The sequence below is a fragment of the Carcharodon carcharias genome, chromosome 10, assembly GCF_017639515.1.
Source record: "Carcharodon carcharias isolate sCarCar2 chromosome 10, sCarCar2.pri, whole genome shotgun sequence".
NCBI lineage: Eukaryota > Metazoa > Chordata > Chondrichthyes > Lamniformes > Lamnidae > Carcharodon > Carcharodon carcharias.
In genome coordinates, this window is record NC_054476.1 from 49327314 (window position 1) to 49351810 (window position 24497).

Below are 24497 nucleotides of genomic sequence, written 5' to 3' on the forward strand. Positions count from 1 at the left end.
ATCCTCTGGTCTCTGGGTCGTCAGAGACTGGATATATGAACCAGAATGCGCTTTGGGGCCCCATGGAAGACATGACACACTGACTCCATGTGAATGACCAGGGAGTTTGAACTTCCAATGGGCAATTCCCTGCTCCATAGAACCCTCCGAACAGATCTCCGACTCTGAGTTAGAGTCAGAGACTTTGGACGGTTCTGACTTACTTACCTGAATAGTTACCCAGGAAATGAGAGACAGAAAAATCCTAGTCTAACTCCTGCGTGACTATACAACTGGCCCTTCAATCACTCACACTGACTGCCAACTACCCCCGACTCCCTCTCCTCCCTGGCCGCCACTCGGCCACTCAGCCATTCTCAACTCTCTTCAAACTTTGGTACAGTCAATTATATCCATAATTTCCATACCTTTGCTCCATCGTCATACTCAGTGGGACTGCCCTCACTTGCTTCCATTCATACCAATCTGATTCTAGCCAGAGCATTTCCAGTAATGGCTTCTTTTCCAGTCATCTTGTATTACCTTGGAGTACTACAAGGATCCTTGGCCCTCTCCTCTTACTCACTTACATGCTGCCTTTTGATAGCATCATCAGCAGACATGGGTTCTGCATCAACATGCACTCAGCTCTACCCTTCTCGACCCATACTACCTCTGTTGGTAGACAACTTATCTGTGGATGAGCAATTTCCCCAGCTGAGCACTGGGAAAACAGAAGCCATCATCTCCGTCCCTTGTCAAAAACATTGTACTCTTGTCATTCTTTCCAACCCTCAATCCTTGGCCACTATCTTGGCCTTTGGGGGTCACATTTGTCTAGTTTGGTTTATCCCTCACCGTAGCCATCTACCTCTGAAATGCTCCACTGTGCCTTTATCACCCCAGGCTTGACTATTCCAATACAAAAACAGAATTACCTGGAAAAACTCAGCAGGTCTGGCAGCATCGGCGGAGAAGAAAAGAGTCGACGTTTCAAGTCCTCATGACCCTTCAACTGACTATTCCAATTCCAATGCTGCCCTATCTGTAACTTCCTACAGCTGTACAATCCCTCCCCATCACCCTGGCCCACCTCATCCTCTGAGAACTTTCCACCCCTGCAAATCTGGTCACTGTCCATGCCCCAGCATTGATGGGCTTCCTACAATGGTCCTACAATGCAATTCCCTCCCTAAATTGCACCACTTCTCCAGCCCCCTCTCCTAATTTTAAGATCTGCTTTAAAACCCAGCTCTTGGCTAAGCCCTTGGCCAGTCCTCCTAACATCCCCTGCTTTGGACCATAATTTGGTTACTAACATGGAAAAACATGGTAAATGATGTGCAAAATTGAATAGTTGGTTGTATGCAAGCATTTTGGCCTCTGGGACAGACAACCAGCCTCCAGTTTTAGCACACAATTTAAGCTGACACTTTATTACTTTGAAATGTTGTTTACGTACCTCTGGACAAAGACTGTTATAACAGCATGCAAATGTACAAATGAAGTTTAGTGAAAATTTTATGGAGAATGCATTTTTTTAGATATTTCAAATACGCACAATACCTTTATTGGAGCTTGTGCCCTCCCAAGTGTATATGTACAGTATATCATTTTACGATTAGTTCAGTTGCGCTTACCTTTGTAATCTGTCCTAACTATTTATAAATCTGCGCATCAATGCTTTTAAAAATTTGGCTGCTTCATAGGCTTACCAGTTAAATCAGACAGAAGAAAAGTTGGTAATTAGAGCACAATTCTATCTTTAGCATTGCACTCCCAAGAGAGAGAAATCAGTTTGTTAATGAAAACTAGACATGGACTTTAGTTATAAATTCTTGCTGGCGTTTTCTGCATAATCCAATCTTTCAAGGAATGCATTTATGTTACATGAAACAATATTTCCATCGTCTCCTGATAGAAAACACAAGGTGGTTAAAATATAGATTTTTAAAAAAATGTTTGGTGTGAATGCAGTGTTTTTAATTCCACTTTTTTGTAACTTGTAATAGTCTAGGTAGTTCTACTTGGTCCCAAATGTGTATCTTGAGCCCAATCTTTTGGAGCAATACCGGATGCTTTGGGGAGATGAGGTGATCAGTGGGTGAAATTTCATTGTTAAGGAGCTTTATTTTAAAATGATGGAAAAGGGAATTTATTCTGAGTTTTTTTTGTTTCATTTTGTTCAGAAGGTGCACTCAGGGTTCATTTATACATTCAATAGTACTAAGTTTATTTTTTTTTTTTACAAATATAAAAGAAGAATTAAACTGGTTGACTATTTCTTAGAAAACAATTCTTACGGGCCTGGGTTGGGTCATCTGAAACACAAATTTAGATCAAAGGAAGTGGTAACCCCTGTGGCAGGGTGGGAGATTAAGCAGCATAAATTAATCAATATTTACCCCTTCAAAAAATAGAAGAAAGGCTTTTGAAAAGGTTGCTGAATGGACTTCCTTCCTAAGACGATGTGCATTTATTTACACTACTACAAGCACATTTCAGCCTTTGGAGATGTGCTGTGTTGAGCTTCCTGACTGACCGAGATCCCACTCTGACCTAACATTGAGTGTCTCCTGTGCATTGTTGACTTTTCAGGAGAATCTTGCTTCTGGTTAAGTCTTGGTGCTGAAATGCATGTCAGTGGATGAATAGTTGCTGACCCAACTTGGATAGAGCCTTTTGTTTTGTGATTTTAAAGTTGGAACTGACGTGCAGGATTAGAAAGGCTCACACATACCAACTCTTCTCCATAGTAACGAGTCAGACAGTAACCCAGATGACATGTCATTGTTATGCCTGTGACACTCAGTGACAAGAAAAAGCATAGACATGACTTGGGGAGGCATTACTAAGGCATTAACAGCATACTTTTATAACTTAAAAATTGGAATAAAAGCCTGAATTCTGAACCTCTTTGTAGTTGGTCTTAACTTCCAATAAGTTAATTGAGCACTCCTTTGACTTCTGTGCATATTTTTAGAGGTTAGTAATGCATGACTTCCTATCCACCGAATCTCTTTCTACTTTTCCCTTGTCAGAAGAGACTTTCATTTATAGTAGAGCATTCTTAAGAAGATCTCCAGTTCTGTGCGGTTCACCTTGTGTATGATCTTCAGTTAAGCTTTTTGTTAGAAGATGATTTACACAGGTGAATCACAGAAGTTAACTGAGTCTCACTCATATTATTAAAGGTTACAGCAGAAATGAGGTTCATTTTGGTTGGGCCCAATTCGGGTTTACAGAATGTTGAGCAAGTTTACATCTTTTGAGAGAATCACTGTCCCCCAATACCAGTTTCTTTGCTAAATGTTGAGCAGTTTCCGTATTGTCTGCTGAAATACTCTGTGTTAAGTCTCCTATATGTTTTAAAAGCAAGGTAAATACTTCTTTGGAATGATAAAACGTTAAGCAATTTGGATAAAGATTAAGGCAGGAGTCTCTGGTTGGAACAGTCAGCACCCCTATCCTTGGAGACAAAATTCACTCAGACATTGACTGCGCACACACTTCTCTTTGCTGCTGCCCATTTCCTTCTCTCTCCTTGCTGTCCCTCAACCCTCCATTAATTTTTCTTCCTTACCATCTCTCCACCCCTTCTCCTTTCTCCTTCACCTTTCCCTCTCCCCTCCATTCCTCTTTATCTGTCTTGTCCCTTGGCTCAGATAGCTCCTCACTCTCCAACAGTGATTGACCTGAAAAATGCTTATGGTCTTGACTTGCCTGCATGTAACATCACAGGAGATCAACCAGTTGTTGTGTAAGTAAAAATTATTCTGTTCATGTGTGTTGCTTCAATGTTACATTAAGCTATTAACTTAGAACTTTTGCTGACATGATTATGCTAATATGATCCTGTTCTCACTGATTAGATTGAATATTTCCTCCGGAAACTAACTGAAGCAATGGGAGTTAATTGGCAGCAAGAGCAGTTTGAAGAATACAGAGCTCATCTTGGTGCCAGGCAGTGTGGTCTTTCTGCGTGGGAGTTCATTGAACTGATTGGCTCTGGCCTCTTCTCTAAGGGCATGAACAGACAAACGTTGTCCATGGCAATCAATGAAGTTTATTGTGAGCTCATTCTAGATGTGATGAAGCAGGTAAGAGTAGTTTTCACATCTGAACTAAAAATGGGCTGAAACTGCTGTGTGTTTTAAGTTTATTTCCCTCTCTGTTTCTCCAAACCCTCCCTTACTCGGATGATCCTGATTTTCAGAGTGGAATGCAATAAGTGGATGCAGAAAAATGTGCAAAGAAATGTCTTGTTTTTAAAAAATCTTCACTGTGGCACCCAAAGGCTTAGCAAGTTCAGCAAAACCCATCAGTGCATTTCTTTGGAAGGTTTTAGTAATCATGATTTGTGTAGCAGCAGTGGAATGGTGTGTTGCAAGTTCAGTTTTACCAATTTGTCCTGAGTTCCTGATCTTACCTTGCTTGTTCAGGGAGGTGTTATGTGATGATGAGTTACACTTGCTGTTCTTGTAACAGCATTAAGTGACATTGGTAGAGATCTCTGATCAAGCTAATGTAATTTTTCACTATGTGTCAAGAACATTGTCATGCTTATTGCATGTTTTTAAATAATTTTGTAATTACATAACTTTGTCATTATTGAGCCTTTGTGGTGTTTCCTGAAAACACAGATGCATTGCTTCTCTATCTCCTGATTTATGGTAGCAAAGGAATGAAGATCGGAGGTGCTTGGCACAGAAGGCACCTCATCTGTCTTTAGTCACTCCACTGTCTGTCTGGAATTGTGCCTTAAGCTCCCTGTCATTTGCCATTTCAGTTCTCCGCGTGACCCCCACTCTGGCCAGTGGAATGAACTGCAAACTTGAAGAACAGCCCTTCATCATTCTGCCAGAACATAAGAATGTGGAGCAGGAGTAGGTCATTCAGCCCTCAAGCCTGCTGCAACATTGAATAAGATCATGGCTGACATGATTGTGGCATCAACCCCACTTTCCTGTCTGCCTCCCTGTAACCCTTGACTCCCTTGTTGATTAACAATCCAACTAACTCACCCTAGAATATATTCAATGACCCAGCCTCCACTGCTCTCTGGGGAAGAGAATTCCACAGACTAACGATCCTCTGAAAAAAAAAATTCCCCTTATCTCCATCTTAAATGGGCGACTCCTAATTTTTGAACTGTGTCCCCTAATTCTAGGCACCCCCACACGGGGAAACATCCTCACAGCATCCACCCTGTCAAGTCTCTGCAGATTTTGTATGTTTCAATAAGATCACCTCTCATTCTTCTAAATTCCAATGGATATAGGCCCAATCTGCTCAATCTTTCGCCATAAACTAACCCCTTCATCCCAGGAATCAGTCGAGTGAACCTTCTCTGAGCTGCTTTTAATGCAATTACATCCTTTCGGAGAATAAAACTACACAGTACTCCAGATGCGACCGCACTAAGGCCCTGAACAGCAGTAGCAATACTGCTACTTTTATACTCCATTCCCCCTGCAATAAATACCAACATTCAATTTACCCACCTAATTACTTGCTGTACCTGCCTAGTAATGTTTTGTGATTCATGTACCAGGACACCCTGATCCCTCTATACCATAGAATCCTGCAGTGTCTCTCCATTTAAATAATATACTACTTTTTAAAAATTCTTTCTGACGAAGTGGACAAGTTCACATTTTATCACATTATGCTCCACCTGCTAGGCTTTTGCCCACTCACTTTGTCTACAAAGGGATTTAGATATGTTATGCCCTCTTGACAATTCACTTTCCTACCTACCTTTGTGTCATCAGCAAATTTAGCTACCATACATTCAATCCCTCCATCTAAATCATTGATATAGATTGTGAATAGTTGAGGCCCCAGCACTGATCCCTGTGGCCCTCTACTAGTTACAGCTTGTCAACCCAAAAATGACTCATTTATCCATACTCTCTACTTCATGTTAGCTAACCAATCCTCTATTCATGCTAATATGTTGCCCTCTACATCATGAGCTCTTATTTTGTGTAGTAATCTTTGATGTTGCACCTTATCAAATGCCTTTTGGAAATCCAAGTACACCACATCAACAGGTTCCCCTTTATCCACCTTGCTTGTTAATTCCTCAAAGAACTCTAATAAATTAGTCAAATATGATTTTCCTTTCACAAAACCATGTTGACTCTGCCTTAGTGTATCATGATTTTCTAAATGTCCTGCAATTACCTCCTCAATAAATAGCCATTTGGTGGTATAGAACTTGAGTATTGCTGAAAAGGAAGCCATGCTATTGAAGCTTTTCACCTTGCACTCATCAGGATAGATAGGCAGAAGATGCATGCAGTATGAATAGTTGTTCAGTTTACAATGGGTATTCTTACGCATCTCTCCTGATGGGTGCAAGACAAAAAACTTTACAGTGTCTCTCTTTTTCAGTAATACTCAAGCACCTTAATAATGAATTCCAGCGTTTTTCCTGTGACAGACGTTAGACTAACAGGAATATAGTTTCCTCCTTTTTGTCTCCCTCCGTTCTTGAACAGAAGTGTTACATTTGCAATTTTTCAATCTGCTGAGACCTTTCCAGAATCTAGCGAATTTTGGAAGATTAGAATCAATGCATCCACTTTCTCTGCAGCCATTTCTTTTAAGACCCTAGGACGCAGGCCATCCAGTCCTGGGGACTTGTCAGCCTTTAGTTCTGATAGTTTTCCCAGTACATTTTTCCTAGTGATTGTGATTATTTTAAGTTCCTCTCTCCCTTTTACCTCTTGATTTTCAAATATTCTTGGGATTTTTTTGTGTCTTCTATAGTGAACATGGACACAAAATATCTGTTCAATGCTTCCGCCGTTTCCCATTATTAATTCCCCAGACACACACACTTCATGGTGCTCTGGCCTAAATACTGACTTTAATGATTTCAGACCTTAACTATAGCTCCAAATTTCTCTTTGTTAGTTGATATTGGCAATGTAGGAAGTGCCATTGCCATCATGATAGGAAATATATGGCATCTGAAGTCATCTTCCTTAAGAAGCAGGCAACCAGACTACTTATAGGAATGGCTGACAACACTGAAGCTGAACAGATATCTGTTGGAGATTTGAATTCATAACAAGCTGTCTTGTCAGAGATGGGGACATAAACGCTTTCATTGAATTGAACACAATTGAAGTGTTGACCTGGCCCTGATAAAATATAACATCTTAAACACCTATCTTTCAGATACTGATTCATTTGCTGTGTTTTCTGTCTTTGAACTTCTTTTAATCTTATGAGCTAAAAAGAAACTTTTAGAAAATGTTAACACTCAATCTTGATTGAATGGACATGTGACCTGTTCAGAGGCCACCGCTTTGTGATATGTTCTCAAGAAGTTCGTGAACTTCTCCGCTCTCAGTTTTGTGATTAAAGATTTGTTTAGAAAAAGTGATTTTTATACTTTTGCTATAATTATATGAACACAGAGGAAGTAGAAGACTTTGTTTAAACCTCTGGTCATTTGAGATGCGTTGGCAAATGGATTGTGGTCTGTTGTTTCTTGTTCTGTTGCTTCAGTCATATCAGGAAGTGAGATTAGCTGTTTGAAAGAATGTGTATGCACTAGTATGTCTTATCTGGTTACAGCAGTACTGGCCCTATTGATAAAGCCTACAAAGCATGGTAATCTGGGTGTACAATTTATGGTTTGTTATTTGAATGGAGACATTGGGTTTTGTTTGAAGAATAATTGAATGAATTCCAGCAGCGTTGACTTCATATATAAATTTTGGATTAAAATATATTTTTGAATGAAATTTTTGACTCCCTTGTCAAAATGGGAACTGTGTACAAGGAATTGCAAGGTTAGGTGCTGGATTTCAGCATTACAGTTTATACTGGTAAGTAAGAAAATGACTTTACTATAATGTAGTCTTTTAAAGGAAACTGAAGAGTAGTGATTAAAATGAAAACTTCAAAATTAAATGCATGCATTATGAGGGGAAGTTCTTTTCCTTTACTGTCCAAATGATTAAGATGTGAGCTGTTTTTAATTAAGGAACTGTCAAAACTGTAGTAAACTAAACAAAATTAAAAGAATTTGCATCTTTTTGTCTTTACCGACTTTCTCCACAACAGTGAATTTGTGCTACCATAGTGCATTTACATAGTGCCTTGGGATGTTTTACTACATAAAGGTGCTATATAAATGCAATTTGTTGTTACTAGATGATCAGTTTAAACGTACATGTTAAAAGGTTAGTGTCTATCGTTAAGTAATCTCTCGGGTACATTGGTCACTCCTGCAATCGGTCCAGTGCTTTACAATCAGGCGAGTGCATGTACTGCCCGATTATTTAATTATGTGACCATGTACCCTGTGATCTGAATAATAGGAATTGCCCTTCATATGCCCTCATGCATTCTTCCAAAGGCTGCCTGAACACATTAGTGAGACCAGTTGCTAAGTTGCTTTGTGTTACTCTATATATCCACTTGTTTGTAACAATTGTAATCAAATCTCGTCTTAATTAAACTAATTGCAGAACACTTCTAAAGAATAAAAAAAGTAGCATTTAAAAATTTTCCTGGCTGATTCTGGGCTGTTGAAGAATAACTTCCCTCGCCAAGCCCAGTCCCCTCCTCGGACATAGCTAACTCACTGACTGCCTGTGAGTTTTGTACTTTCCTCTGTGTTTCCAGCCAGGGTAAGAGCAGTCCCTTTGACTTCTTCCATGTTGAGTGATTTGCCGGCAGGGCTAATAGCAGGATTGGCTCCCTTTTGTTTCCCTGCAAGTTTTGGGTTTAAAGGTAAAATGCCTCCTTATTGACAAAATAGTTATGTGTCACCTTGAGATAAAACAATTGACATTGTCTCGATATTAAATAGACTGGGACATTCTGTAAAAATTGCTCATCTGGCTTTAATATACACTTTCAGTGCATGCAGTCTTAGATTAAAAAAATTACAAATTAATTTTGCTTCAAAACACAACTCTTAAATCTATCTTATTTGTGTAAGCTGGTATATGGAAAAATAAAGATAAATTCTGAAATGCAATTGACCTTTATTCAAAGTTTTTCTGCTAACTTGACTAATGGTTGGTTTGTCCATTGTTCTTAATGATGTCAGCCTATGGTTTGCTTCCATTAGCATTGAAACGACTAATGGTACACTCCTGCCAGAGCTTGCGACTGTTCATTTATCTCTGATCCAGGATACAAGAATAAAATTTAAAAATGTAGAATTGGTTTTAAAATATAAACCCTATTGTGACATACCTCTACTGACATCTTTCTCTAATTGTCAGCATTCTCATCTGTACTTTCCTGTATTGGATTATGGTTGCAAGAGGTCAAAGTTACCTCAGTCATTTTTATTTCTTTGTACAACAAAAATTGAATGATCTTTACTGCTTCTAATAATGGCTTTCTCGGGAGGTTTTATCGGCAGCAATTTTTTATTGGTCTGCTCTACAGGAAAGCGTGGTGCTTGCCAGCAGCAAGTCCTGGCACACACTATGCTAGGTCAGATTTGCTATCCATCATAGAATTAAACCGGAGAGCTGTTGTTTGTTGGTGACTATAATCTGCAATCTGGTCTCAGCTGAGAGTGATGTATTCTGTGCAGAGTATTGTCACATAGACACAGGCCTCCAAATGAGAAATGCCATTAGAGGTATATCAAACGATAAAATGCTCTGGTATAAGTACGTTTAATGGTTCTCTTGTAAATGTTGCAACACTTGCTGCGTTGCAAACCTTATTTCCAGAAGTGAGTTCTGTCGAAGGGTCATGAGGACTCGAAACGTCAACTCTTTTTTTCTCCGCCGATGCTGCCAGACCTGCTGAGTTTTTCCAGGTAATTCTGTTTTTGTTTTTTATTTCCAGAAGTAACTGATTAGTGAGTGAAGGCAGGTAGGATTTAGAGGATGATGAGGTAACGGTAGTGAGGGGATAAGAAGGCTGGTGAGCAGTTGAGGGCTGCTGATACACTCTGCACATGTGCCCTGGTCGCGTATGCGCAGAAAACCAATGATACTGCATTCTAGTGTATGGCTTTGATTTATGGCCATAGTGCAGGAACAGGAGATAGTGTTGATTTATTACATATTCTGAGTATTTGCTTATTCTGTACCAGGGTGAATAAAACTGTACTCTGCCACAGTGCACAAGAAACTTGTCCAGCTTTCAAACCACCTCATTTAATTGTGCCAGATCTTCATCAGTTTCTGGAAAAACCCATTTTTTACCATTGTCACCAGCTTTGGACAACTAAACAACCCTATGTTATTACATTTAGCAAGAAAGAAAATGAGGTATTTTGGAGTTTGCAAGGGAAAATAACTCTGAATTCTGTCTTTGCTTGCTTTTATTTATTAGTCTCTTGCGATGCATAAGAGGGCAGCTCCCTGCTGCATTAATGTAAGGAATCAGATGAAAACTAGAATTCCATAAGGGAATTGTATGAACTTTTGAACCAAGATGTGGTAAAGTGGAGTACTATGTACCTTTTAAGAGAATGCAAGCGGACTAACCATGTGAAGGCACTGACCAGTCACTACAGCAAGGGCTACTGGCCAGAATTCATTTAAACCCAAATACAAGCCCCCAGATTTATAAGAGCGAGACCAGACCCTTATGATCTATGGGACAAGGTTGAAACCAAACTGAACAGACTGGAAAAATTGGGCATCCTACAACCAATGCAATTTTCTCAGCGGGCTGCACCTATTGTACTGTACTGAACGGACCAAAGTATGTGTTTATGCACTGACTGTAAGCTAACTGTCAATAAGATGGCCAAACTTGATAGCACCCAATACCCAAGATTGAGGAATTGTATTTGAAGTTGGCGGGGAGCACCACATATTCAAAATTATACATGAGCCATGCATGCGGCGGGTAGAGTTGAATAAGGACTCTAGGGAATTCGTCACCATGAATACACACCAAGGATTGTAATACACATGTCTACTCTTTGGGGTCTCCTCAGCATGTGCAATTTTCCAAAGAACGATGGAAAATTTGCTCCAAGGATTGCCCCATGTTATTGTTTACTTGGATTACATACTGGTCACGGGACTGACTGATGATGAACACTTAGCAAATCTAGAAGAGGTGTTCAAATGCTTCGCACAAGCGGGGGGTATGTTTAAAATGAGAGAAGTGCCTGTCCCAACCCAAGGAGGTAGTTTACTTGGGCCACAAGGTTGATACGCAGGGTCTGCATCCCATGTAAGAACAAGTTCAGGCTATTCGTGAGGCACCTGTCCCGAGAAATACCACAGATCTTGAGACCTTCTTAGGTATAGTAAACTACTATGGCCAATTCCTCCAAATCTCTTGACCATGCTGGCCTCATATGGCCTGCTTAAGAAGAACCAAAAATGGAGTTGTCAAGCCCTGTACCAGAATACTTTCCTGAAAGTGAAGTGATTATTAAGATCGCTGGCCTTGTTGGTCCACTTTGACCCCAAGAAGGAATTAATTTTAACATGTGATGCATCCTCTTATGGAATAGGGGCTATCCTTTCACATTGGAGCGACCCATTGGTTTCACATCTCGCATGCCCAATGTCGCAGAGCGATGATATTCCCAAATTGAAAAAGAGGGCTTATCTATTGAGTTCGGCATCTGGAGGTTACATCAATATCTCCTCGGTCGTCATTTCCATATTATAACTTACCATAAGCCCTATTGGCTTGCATCCAGAGATGGGCACTAATATTAGCTGCCTACAAATACACTTTTGTTCACCGTTCGTGTAGTCAAATCGCACGTGCCAACGCACTAAGTCGCTTTCCCTTGCCAGCTAATGAGGGGAAGGCTCCAATTCCCCAGGAACTGGTCTTAGTGCTACATTTTCTGGATTCCTCCCCTGTTCAGACCAGACAAATTTGTGAGCAGACAAGCCAGGACACACTATTGTCTAACGTCCGGGAGTAGGCCTTGAATGGTTGGTCAGATGGATCTAAATTCAAGGAGGTGAAACCCTATTCTGATTGCAAATATGAACTCTCCTGCCAGGACGGCATATTACTCTGGGGAGAAAGGGTTATCCTACCCCCGAGGTGGCAAAGGCTGTTATTAGCCAAGCTACATAGTGCTCGCTTGGGCATTAACAGAATGAAGATGCTCGCATGTAGCTATTTGTGGCCAGGCATGGATTTGGATATCGAAACCCTGGTTAAAAGCTGTCCTCAATGCCAGCAGGTGCAAAAGCTCCACCCCTTAGTTCCATTGCGCTCATGGGAATGGCTAGGGCGGCCAAGATGTGCCTCCATGTCGATTTTACATGGGACCCTTCTTGGGCACAATGTTCCTTTTACTGATTGACTCCCACTCCAACTAGATGGGCGTCTGTGAAGTCCAGTCGCCCACGTCGGCTACCACCATAGACCGTTTGTGGCAGAGTTTTGCAGTACATGGGTTGCCAGAGGTCCTTGTGACTGACAATGTGACCACTTTTACCAGCAAGGAGTTCCACAGGTTCACGACCCTTAATGGCATTACCCATATCAAAACCTCACCTATCATCCAGATCAAAACCTCACCTATCATCCAGATCAAAACCTCACCTATCATCCAGATCAAAACCTCACCTATCATCCAGATCAAAACCTCACCTATCACCCACATCGAACAGCATGGCTGAGCCAGCAGTCCAAACCTTTAACTCTGGGATGAAAAGATGGAAGGAGATTCCATTAGCACCTGATTGTCCCGGTTCTTGTTCACATACCGGACTATGCCATGCACAACGAATGGCATTGCCCCCGCAGAACTACTAATGAAGAGACATCTCCTAACCTGCCTGACCCTTAACTGCCTGAATTTAGAGGGGTGGGTGGAGAAAAGCCAAGAGGTGCAGAAGACCAGGCATGACCATCATAGTCACAAAAGAACTTTCACGGTGATGCGGTCCTTGCGAAGAACTTTGGAGAATTGGCTGTTAGGCGATGTGAGTGCAGTAACTGGACCCCTCTCCTATAATGTATTGGTAAATGGCTGAATAATTAGATGACACATGGATCACCTCCACAAAATAATGCCAGTCCCACAAGAAATGCAGTTGTCTTCTATGCTTGAGCCTGTTCTGCATGTAGAGGACAGATCACATGATTTGGAAGCACTGATGGGGCCCGTGGGTCCCAAGGGGGGGCGGGGAGACAAACCTGCCAATTTCCACTGAGGAACCCAGTGGACAACTGTCCCCTGAAAAGATCTCAGAAAAACTAGCTAAGGTTATTAAACTGCGACGCTCAACACCTCTAAGAAAGCCTCCTGAGAGGCTTTGTAAATAGTTATTAGTGTAAATAGTTCACATTTGCCAACTGTATTTTTTAAGTAAAGGGGGAAGGATGTGGTAAATGTGGAGTATCTTTAAGAGAATGCAAGTGGACTAACCATGTGACTCCTCTTCACCATGGACATCCAATCCCTCTACACCTCCATCCCCTACCGGGATGGTCTGATGGCTCTCCACTTGTTCCTCGAACAGAGGCCCGAACAATCCCCATCCACCACTATTCTCCACCATCCACCACTATTCTCCTCCATCTGGCTGAACTTGTTCTCACACTGAACAATTTCTCCTTAAACTCCTCTCACTTCCTCCAAATAAAAGGTGTGGCTATGGGTACCCGCATGGGCCCCAGTTATGCCTGTCTCTTTATGGGGTATGTGGAACATTCCTTGTTCCAGTCCTACTCCAGCCCCCTTCCACAACTCTTTCTCCAGTATATTGATGATTGCTTCGGTGCTGCTTCATGCTCTCGTCTGGACCTGGAAAAATGTATTAATTTTGCTTCCAATTTCCACCCCTCCATAATTTTCACATGGTCCATCTCTGACACTTCCCTTCCCTTCCTTGACCTCTCTTGTCTCAATTTCTGGTGATAGACTGTCCACCAATATTCATTACAAGCCTACTGACTGCCACAGCTACCTTGCTTCCTGTAAGGACTCCATCCCATTCTCTCAGTTCCTTCGCTTCCATTGCATCTGTTCTGATGATGCCACTTTCAAAAACAGTTCCTATGACATGTCTTCCTTCTTCCTTAACTGAGGTTTCCCACCCATGGTGGTTGACAAGGCCCTCAACCGTGTACGGCCTATCTCCCGCACATCCGCCCTCACATCTTCCTCTCCCTCCCAGAACCATGATAGGGTCCCCCTTGTCCTCACTTATCACCCCACCAGCCTCCGTATTCAAAGGATTATCCTCCGCCACTTCTGCCAACTCCAGCATGATGCCACCACCAAACACATCTTCTCTTCACGCCCCCCTGGCAGCATTCCACAGGGATCGTTCCCTCTGGGACACCCTGGTCCACTCCTCCATCACCCCCTGCACCTCAGCCCCCTCCATTGGCACTTTCCATGCAACTGCAGAAAGTGCAACACCTGCCCCTTTACTTCCTCTCTCCTCACCGTCCAAGGGTCCAAACACTCTTTCAAGTGAAGCAGCATTTCACTTGCACTTCCCTCAATTTAGTCTACTGAATTCGTTTCTCCCAATGCGGTTTCCTCTACATTGGAGAGACCAAACGCAGACTGAGTGACCGCTTTGCAGAACATCTTTGGTCTGTCCGCAAGCATGACCCAGACCTCCCTGTCGCTTGCCATTTCAACACTCCACCCTGCTCTCATGCCCACATGTCCATCCTTGGCTTGCTGCATTGTTCCAGTGAAGCTCAACGCAAACTGGAGGAACAGCACCTCATCTTCCGACTAGGCACTTTACAGCCTTCCAGACTGAATATTGAGTTCAACAATTTTAGATCATGAACTCTCTCCTCCAACCCCACCCCCTTTCCGATCCCCCCTTTTTCCCAATAACTTATATAGATTTTTCTTTCCCTACCTATTTTTAAATGTATTTCCATCCATTATTTTATCACTACCTTTTAGCCTATTTCGATCTTTTCTCTTTCCTTCACCCCACCCCCGCTAGGGCTATCTGTACCTTGCTTGTCCTGCTTTCTACCCTTAATTAGCATATCCCTTAGATAATATCACCACTGTCAACACCTCTTTGTCCTTTTGTCTATGACACCTTTTGGCTATCTCCACCTATCACTGGCCCTCTATCCAGCTTTACTTGTCCCACCACCCCTCCCTCTCCTTAAACCAGCTTATTTCAGCTCTTTTCTATTTTTACTTTGTTCTGTTGAAGAGTCATACGGACTCGAAACGTTAACTGTGTTCCTCTCCGTAGGTGCTTCCAGACCTGCTGAGTTTTTCCAGGTATTTTTATTTTTGTTTTGGAGTTCCAGCATCCGCAGTCTTTTGATTTTAACCATGTGACAGTACTGACCTATCACTGTACAGCGCGGGCCCTGGTTAACTGTAGGTGGAGGTGGTTATGGGAGCACGCAAGGATTTAGTGCTCTGCCCTCTGTTGCAATAAACAATCACAGTTTGTTCTTATGAAGGCGGTAATTCGAATTTAATTGACTAGTAAACTCATAGATTCGAGACATAAAACAAGATTAGACAACTTAAATTTGAATGGCTGCAAGTACAATAGGTCCCTTCACTGAAAAACAAGTGAAATCAGGAGTGTGGTGTACACAGATATCACCTGTTGCTTGCAATGATGTCACATTGGTACAACTGCACATGCACTACATTGGCAGCAAACGCAGCCAATGAGTAATTGGGTGGAGAAAAGCAAAATACTGCGGGTGCTGGAAATCTGAAATAAAAACAGAAAATGCTGGAAAATCTCAGCAGGTCTGGCAGCGTCTGTGGAGAGAGAAACAGAGTTAATGTTTCGAGTCTGTATGACTCTTCAGAACTAAAGAGTGGAAGACATATGATAGATTTTATACTGTTTAAGAGGAGGTGGAGCAGGTGAAACGCGATAGGTCAGGGATAGGTGACAGCTAAAGAGATTAGTGGGGTGAGTTGTGTTGGCGGGTAATAGGACAGTGGTCAGGTGGGTGAGTGAACAGTGTGCGTAAGCAGTGGAAATTGGGGTAATGTTAAACTTAAAGAAATTGAATTGTTGGGAGCTTCTGAAGTTTTATTTTTGGTGGGGGAAGGCTCTCTGCTATTATCTGAGCTAAAAAGAGACTGAACACTGGGCAGGAAAACAACCTTGGAAATAGGATACCAGTGTGTGTACCTTTAACATTAAATGATGTAATTGCTTTGCATTCTTGAAATCAATGATGAGTTCACTTGCAGGTCAAGACAATTACCATAAGTTTGTTTGACAAGTTAATTATTAAGCTGAAGACATTGTGAAACAGGCAGCTCTTGGAGAGAGGAAGCTGAACCACAACATTTTAGGATTTATTTTGCTAAATGCTAGAAGTAAAATTTTAAGTTATCCTGATTGTAAGAAACGTTTTTAAAAATTTTACACTTTCCATGAAGCTATGCAAAAGTTTTTTCTTGTTGTAACTTTGCGCTCTGTGCTCAGCCGCAGCTGTTTTAAAAAAAATGAAAGTCATGTCTGAGACTGAGTCACGTGGGAAGAAAGATCCAATCAGGTGTGGTAGAATAATTGTGTCTATAATTAAGCATGAACAGGAAGGATTTGAGATAGCGTGTGTATATAATATAATTATGACTTATGCTGATTAAATGAACAAAATTGTTTTTATTATACAGTTCTGTGTTATTGCTAACTTGCGTTTCAGATTCTGTGAATATGTACATTTTAGGAAGATTTAACTGGCGGTGTTACAGTTCTAGCATTGGGAATTGATTCCTCTATGTGCTCAATTTAATATCTTGCCTTATTTAGAAGAGAGGGGGCTTGGCAATGTAATATAGGTAAGTAGGAAGTCATGTAACCATATTGGCAGATGGGATAACATATCTTTGTAGCTCTGGGTGTGGTCCTTTGAACTTGGAAGGATTGGGATAGTTTGGTGGAATTTGAGGTCTGGGAAGGGCGAGTGCTATTGTGTGGGAACATAGTCTAGGATGGGGAGGCGGGCTGCATGGCTTTTGGGGGGGCATTTGTTGGACGTGGGGATATTGGGTGGGGAATGGGAGCAGTGAGTGATGAACCTGGGAGGAAGCATGTTTGAGTGTATGAGGACTGGCAGGGGTTGCTTGTGTTTGGATGTTATATAGGATCCAGGACTGACAGTAGTTACAGGAATGCAGGAGTCCTACTGGATGTGTGTAATATAATGGGGAGAATCAGAGACTCGGGGAGAGGTGTAGTATAATGGGTTAAATTTAACTGTGATGTGCTGATGAGACAATAGACATTATCATAGGAAATGATGCAATGTTTCATGATCATGATCTTGATCACTCTCTTGTTCAACAAAAGACTTAACACTGTAGAAAGCCTAGAGGAGTATAGAAAATGCAGGGGCGAAGTAAATATGGAAATTAGGAAAGCAAAGAGAGGATTTGAAAAGATATTGGCAGGTAAAATCAAAGAAAATCCTAAGATGTTTTACCAGTACATTAACAGCAAGAGAATAACTAAGGAAAAGGTAGGGCCTGTCAGCGATGTACATAGTAACTTGTGGGTTGATGCAGAAGATACGGGCAAGTTTCTCAATGAGTACTTTGTCTTCACTAAGGAGAGGCATGATGCAGAGATTCTAGTCAAAGAGGGGGAGTGTGAAATATTAGATACAATAAGCATAATGAGAGAGGAAGTACTGGAGGGACTGGCATCCTTGAAGATGAATAAATCACCAGGGCTGGATGGATTGTATCCCAGGCTGTTGAAGGAATCCAGGGAGGAAATAGCGGATGCTCTGAGGATCATTTTCCAATCCTCATGCGATACAGGTGAGGTCCCAGGGGATTGGAGGCCTGTGAATGTTGTACCATTATTTAAAAAGGGTACAGGGATAGGCCAGAAAATTATAGGCCAGTCAGTCTGACTTTGATCGTGAACAAATTATTGGAAACAATTCTGAGAGACAGGATAAACTATCACTTAGTAAGGCACAGATTGATCAGGGACAGTCAGCGTGGCTTTGCTAGGGGAAGATCGTGTCTTAATAACTAACTTAATGGAATTTTTGAGGAAGTCACAAGGAGGATTAGTGAAGGTAGTGCAGTGGATGTTGTCTACATGGATTCCAGTAAGGCATTTGACAAGGTCCCACATGGCAGACTGGTCAGGAAAGTGCGATCTCATGGGATACAGGGGAAGGTGTTGAGTTGGATCCAAAATTGGCTTAGCAACTGGAAACAAAGGGTAATGGTCATTGGATGTTTTTGTAAATGGAAAGTGGTTTCCAGGGCCATTCCACAGTGTTGGGGCCTTTGCTGTTTGTTGCATACATTAATGATTTAGACTTAAATGAGGAAGGCATGATTGGGAAATTTGCAGATGACAAAAAATTGGCTGTGTAGCCTGTAGTGAAGAGGATAGCTGTTGACTCCAGATGATATCAATGGTTTGGTTGAGTGGGTGGAGAAGAGGCAAATGGAATTCAAACTGGAAAAGTGTGAGGTAAAATATTTGGGGAGGAGAAACAAAGCAAGGGAATACTAAATAAACGGGAAGTTATTGAGAGGGATAGAGGAAACGAGAGACCTTGGAGTGCATGTCCACAGGTCCTTGAAGGTAGCAGGACAGGTGGATAATGTGGTCAAGAAAGCATATGGAATGTTTTCCTTTATTGGGTGAGGTATTGAATATAAAAGCAGGGATATAATGATGGAACTGTATAGAACACTGGTTAGGCCACAGCTGGAATTATGTGTACTGTTCTGGTCACCACATTACAGGAAGGGCATAATCTATCTGGAGAGAGTACAGAGGAGATTTACAAGAATGTTGCCAGGACTTGAAAACTGCAGCCATGAGGACAGATTGGATAGGCTAGGGTTATTTTCCTTACAACGTTGGAGGCTAAGGGGTGATTTAATTGGGGTGTACAAAATTATGAGGGGCCCAGATAGGGTAGGCAGGAAAGATTTGTTTCCCCTAGCTAAGGGGTCAATTTACCAGGGGACAAAGGTTTAAAGTGTTTGGTAGAAGGATTAGAGAGGACTTGAGGAAAAACGTTTTTACCCAGAGGGTGGCAGTTATCTGGAATTCACTGCCTAAGTTGGTGGTTGAAGCTCAACTCATTTAAAAGGTACCTGGATCTGCATCTGAAGCGCTGTAATCTGCAAGGCTACGGACCGGGTGCTGGAAAATGGCTAGTTTCTTTGTTCTCTTTTTGGTCGGCCTAGGCACAGTGGGCTGAATTTTTTTATTCATTCATGGGATGTGTGCTTCGTTGGCTGGGCCAGCATTTATTGCCCATCTCTAATTGCCCTTGAGAAGGTGGTGGTGAGCTACCTTCTTAACCTGCAGTCCATGTGGTGTAGGTACACCCACAGTGCTGTTAGCAAGGGAGTTCCAGGATTTTGACCCAGGAACAGCGATGTATTTCCAAGTCAAGATGGTGAGTGACTTGGAGAGGAACTTATCGGTGTTCCCATCTATCTGCTGCCCTTGTCCTTCTAGATGGTAGTGGTCGTAGATTTATAAGGTACTGTCGAAGGAGCCTTGGTGAGTTCCTACAATGCACCTTGCTACTACTGTGTATTGGTGGTGGAGGGAGTGAATGTTTGTGGATGTGGTGCTGATCAAGAAGGCTGCTTTGTCCTGGATGGTGTCAAGCTTCTTGAGCGTTGTGGGAGTTGCACTCATCCAGGCAAGTGGGGAGTATTCCATCACATTCCTGACTTGTGCCTTGTAGATGGTGGACAGGCTTTGGGGAGTCAGGTGGTGAGTTACTCATCACATGATTCCTAGCTTCTGACCTGTTCTTGTAGCCACAGTATTTATATGGCTAGTCCAGTTCAGTTTCTGGTCAATGGTAACCCCCAGGATGTTGATAATGGGGGATTGTGATGGTAATGCCATTGAACATCAAGGGATGATGGTTGGATTCTCTCTTGTTGGAGATGGTCATTGCCTGACACTTGTGTGGCATGTATGGTACTTGCCACTTGTCAGCCCAAGCCTGGATATTGTCCAGGACTTGCTGCATTTAGACATGGACTGCTTCAGTATCTGAGGAGTCGTGAATGGTGTTGAACATTGCACAATCATCAGCAAACATCCCACTTCTGACCTTATGATGGAAGGAAGGTTATTGAAGGAGCAGCTGAAGATGGTCGGGCCTAGGACACTACCCTGAGGAACTCCTGCAGTGATGTCCTGGAGCTGAGATGACTGACCTCCAACAGCCACAACAATTTTGCTTTGTGTTAGTTATGACCCCAACCCGCAGAGAGTTTTCCCCCTGATTCCATTGACTCCAGTTTTGCTGGGGCTCCTGGGTCAAATGCTGTCTTGATGTCAAGGGCCGTCACTCTCACCTCAGGAGTTGAGCTCTTTTGTCCATGTTTGAACCAAGGCTGTAATGAGGTCAGGAGCTGAGTGGCCTTGGCGGAATCCAAACTGGATGTGAGTGAGTAGGTTATTGCTAACCAAGTGCCACTTGATAGCACTGTTGGTGACCCCTTCCATTACTTCATTGATGATTGAGAGCAAACTGATGGGACGGTAATTGGCTGGGTTGGATTTGTCCCACTTTTTGTGTACAGGACATACCTGTGCAATATTCCACATAGCTGGGTAGATGCCAGTGTTGTAGCTGTACTGGAATAGCTTGGCTAGGGGGCACATCAGGTTCTGCTGGAATATTGCCAGGGCCCATAGCCTTTGCAGTACCCAAAGCCTTCAGCCATTTCTAGATATCACGTAGAGTGGACTGAATTGGCTGAAGGCTGGCATCTGTGATGCTGTGGACCTCCAGAGGAGGCCAAGATGGGTCATCCACTCGGCACTTATGGCTGAAGATTGAGGTAGATGCTTTAGCCTTATCTTTTGCACTGATGTCCTGGACTCCTCCATCATTGAGGATGGGATGTTTGTGGTATCTTCTTCAGTGAGTTGTTTAATTGTCCACCACTATTCACGACTCGATGTGACAAGACTGCAGAGCTTAGATCTGATCTGTTGGTTTTGGGATCGCTTAGCCTTGTCTATCACTTGCTGCTTATGCTGTTTGGCACGCAAGTAGTCCTGTGTTTATAGCTTCACCAGGTTGACACCTCATTTTTAGGTATGCATAGTGCTGCTCCTGGCATGCCCTCCTGCAATCTTCATTGAACCAGGGTTGATCCCCTGACTTGATGGTAATGGTAGAGTGAGGGATATGCCAGGCCATGAGGTTACAGATTGTGGTTGAGTACAATTCCGCTGCTGTTGATGGCCCACAGTGCCTCATGGATGCCCAGTCTTGAGTTGCTAGATCTGTTCGAAATCTATCACACTTCACACTGTGGTCATGCCACACAACATGTTGGAGGATATCCTCAATGTGAAGGCGGGACTTTGTCTCCACAAAGACTGTGCAGTGGTCACTCCTACTGATACTGTCATGGACAGATGCACCTGCAGCACGCAGGTTGGTGAGGGTGAGATCAAGAATGTTTTTCTCTCTTGTTGGTTCCCTCACCAGTTGTACAGACCCAGTCTAGCAGCTATGTCTTTAGGCCAGCTTGATTAGTAGTGATGCTACTGAGGCACTCTTGGTGATGGACATTGAAGTACCCCACCTCGAGTATGTTCTGAGCTCTTGTCAACCTCAGTGCTTCCTCCAAGTGATGTTCAACGTGAAGGAGTACTGACACATCAGCTAAGGGAGGGCATTACATGGTAATCAACAGGAGGTTTCCTTGCCCATGTTTGAGCTGATGCCATGAGACTTCATGGGGTCCTGAGTTGATGTTGAGGACTCCCAGGGCAACTCCCTCTCGACTGTGCCACCACCTCCGCTGGGCTGTCTTGCTTGTGGGAAAGGACATACCCAGTGCTGGTGTCTGGGACATTATCTGTAAGGTATGATTCTATGAGGATGACTTTGGCTACCCAGATGTTAGTAAGGAGGACTTTGCAGGGTCGACAGGGCTGAGATTGCCATTGTCTTTTCTGGTGCCTGGATCGTTGCTGGGTGGTCTGTCCAGTTTCATTCCTTCTTTGTGACTTTGTAGCGGCTTGTTAAAACAGAATGGCTTGCTCAGCCATTACAGAGAGCATTTAAGAATCAATCTCATTGCTGTGGGTCATGTGTAGGCCAGTCGAGGTAAGGATGACAGATTTCCTTCCCTAAAGGATATTAGTGAACCAGATGGGTTTTTACAACGATTGACAATAGTTCTGTGGTCATCATTAGACTTTGAATTCCAGATTTTTATTGCATTCAGGGTAGTGCTCAGAAGCATTACCTTGGGTCTCTGGATTACTAGTCCAGCGACAATACCACTACGCCATTGCCTCCCCCTCTTTCTGCACCGTAACATTTCTATGGTTCTATGAACCTCATGGAAAGAAGAAGCCATGGGAAATTGTTTCTTAATAAGGTGAAGTTTCTCCCTATCTCAGCAGACTCTGTAAATATTCTCTGTTAGCACAATGAGACCAAGGATATTAGATGGTTGCAGTGGGTGAAAGGACAAGCATGGAAAGGTCTCTGCTGTTAGCAGAAAACTTTGAGCAAGTTGCAGGTCTCAACCAAGCAGAAGTGTGGCTGAATTGGTGTTGAGGATTTGCCATATAACATACCGCATCAGTCTTCGCTTCAAAGGAGAGCAGTGAGCAGGTCAGTACACTCTGGTTGGCTGTGCAGATGATCAATGAAGTCAGGCAAGGGATCAACGAAGAAAAAGCTCTGTGTGATGAAGTAATAAAAGCACTTGATGTTTACTTCAATCTGTAAAAGAATGCCATTGTTTGGGCTAAATTTAACAAGCATTCCAAACAACAGGAGGAAAGTATTGATACATTTATAAACAATCTCTACATTCTGGCAGGGAACTATGAATGTGGCAGCTTGAAAGATGAACTAATCAGGGACAGAATTGTTGTCAGAGTCTTGGGTGTAGCATTGTTTCACCACTTGCAGTCGGTGGATGATTTTGCCTTAACAAAGACAATTCAGCTGAGCAGATAAGCTGAGGTCTGGAAGCAAAATCGATCAGTGATTCGGAGTGGCAGGGAGAACCATATCCCAAAAACGACTGACTCAGTGGAGTATGTTAAATTTAAAAGCAGAGAGGTGGCTATGAAAAAGCTGGGGGGCCAGGAAGAGCGTCCATCAACTGGCGCAGCTAACAGTAATCGGTGTGGCAGCAAAAAAACACAGGCACAAAAATTGTCCCACAGAAGAGGCCGGATGTCATTTTTGCAGAAAGAAAGGTTACAGTGAGAAGCCTGTACAGAATAAGCGAAAAGAAAAGCCTTTGAAAGGTGGCAAGATCCAAGAAGTAGTAGATATCAACAATATTGAGGTGCTTTCCTCAAGGAGCTAAGCGGAAGCTACAGGAGTGCTGATATCCTATTGTGGGAAGTAAGACATGCTTCAAGTTAGACACAAGTACAGCAGTCTCCGATGCTGAATTGAGGTTGGAGAGAAGTTCCCTTCAGCCATCATGCAAAAAAATAACTGACTCAGGACGTATAGAACTTGAGGTCATCGGACAACTGAATGCAACCCTTCAATATAGAGAGAAAAATCACAGAAACTTTATATGTAACCCTGAACCAGAGCTGCTCACTCTTGAGCTGAATTTTCACAGCTGTTCACAGGACTAGGAAACTTGAAGACAGCACACCACGTAACTCTACATCTGAAATGAAACCAGTGTGTCTGTTTCCACCAACAAAAAATTCTCATCCACTCTTGCCAGAGGTAAAAAATAAACTTGACCCTATATTGAAGCAGGGGATTATTTCACCCGTTTCAACCAACAAGCTAGTGCTCTGGGATGGTCCCAGTGCCAAAACCCATGGAACTATCAGAATTTAGGTAGATCTTAGCCAGCTTAACAAAGCAGATGAACATGAAGTTCGTCCTTTGTCATCTTAGCAAAATTGGGAAAGAGTTCAATCTTCATGAAGCTAGATGCGAATCGTAGTTTTTGGCAATTACGCCTCGATGAAGAGTCTTAAGTCACTTACAGCCTTCATTACACCATTTGAGAGGTTTTGTTTCAACAGATTACCCTTTGGCATCATGTCAGCACCAGAAATCTTCCAGAGGACAAGGTCAAGCACCCTAGAAGGACTGGATGGAGTTGTATGTCACATGGTTGATGCCCTGATCCATGGCTCCACTCGAACAAAACATGACACCAGGGTGTGAGCTGTGCCACAAGGCCTACAGGAAGCAGGACTTGCATTGAACAACAAACATGAATTCGCACAGCTGACTGTCAAGTTCCTTGGGCATATTGTGGATGCATCTGGTGCCGGAACTAATCCACAGAAGACCAAGGGTAATTAAGGAGTTACCAGCTCCTTGCAATGTGGCTGAGCTCCAGAGATTTATGGGTGTGGTAAACCAAGTTGGAAAGCTGCTGCCCAACCTTGCTGCCATCAATGAGACACTACACCAGCTGTTGTGACAGGACAATAGATGCTGCTAGGAGGATGCACTTTTGAGAAAATCAAAGAGATGCTGATATCAACTGATATTTATCTCCTTTTGACCCAGCGCTACCCACTAACATTGCTGCAGGTGCATCTTCTCCAGGACTGGAAGCTGTACTCTTTCAGAAACAAATGGATGGG

The 24497-nt window shown here is 42.7% G+C and overlaps 1 protein-coding gene across 2 annotated transcripts in view; it reads left to right on the forward strand.

Moving 5' to 3' along the window:
* The window catches only part of swap70b (switching B cell complex subunit SWAP70b), a 150226-nt gene that overhangs the window by 28134 nt on the left and 97595 nt on the right, over positions 1 to 24497 (forward strand). For both annotated transcript variants that reach the window (XM_041197672.1, XM_041197673.1), the window contains one exon: positions 3852 to 4079. In XM_041197672.1, the coding sequence (XP_041053606.1) occupies positions 3852 to 4079 (228 nt within the window). The remainder of the gene's footprint in view (positions 1 to 3851; positions 4080 to 24497) is intronic.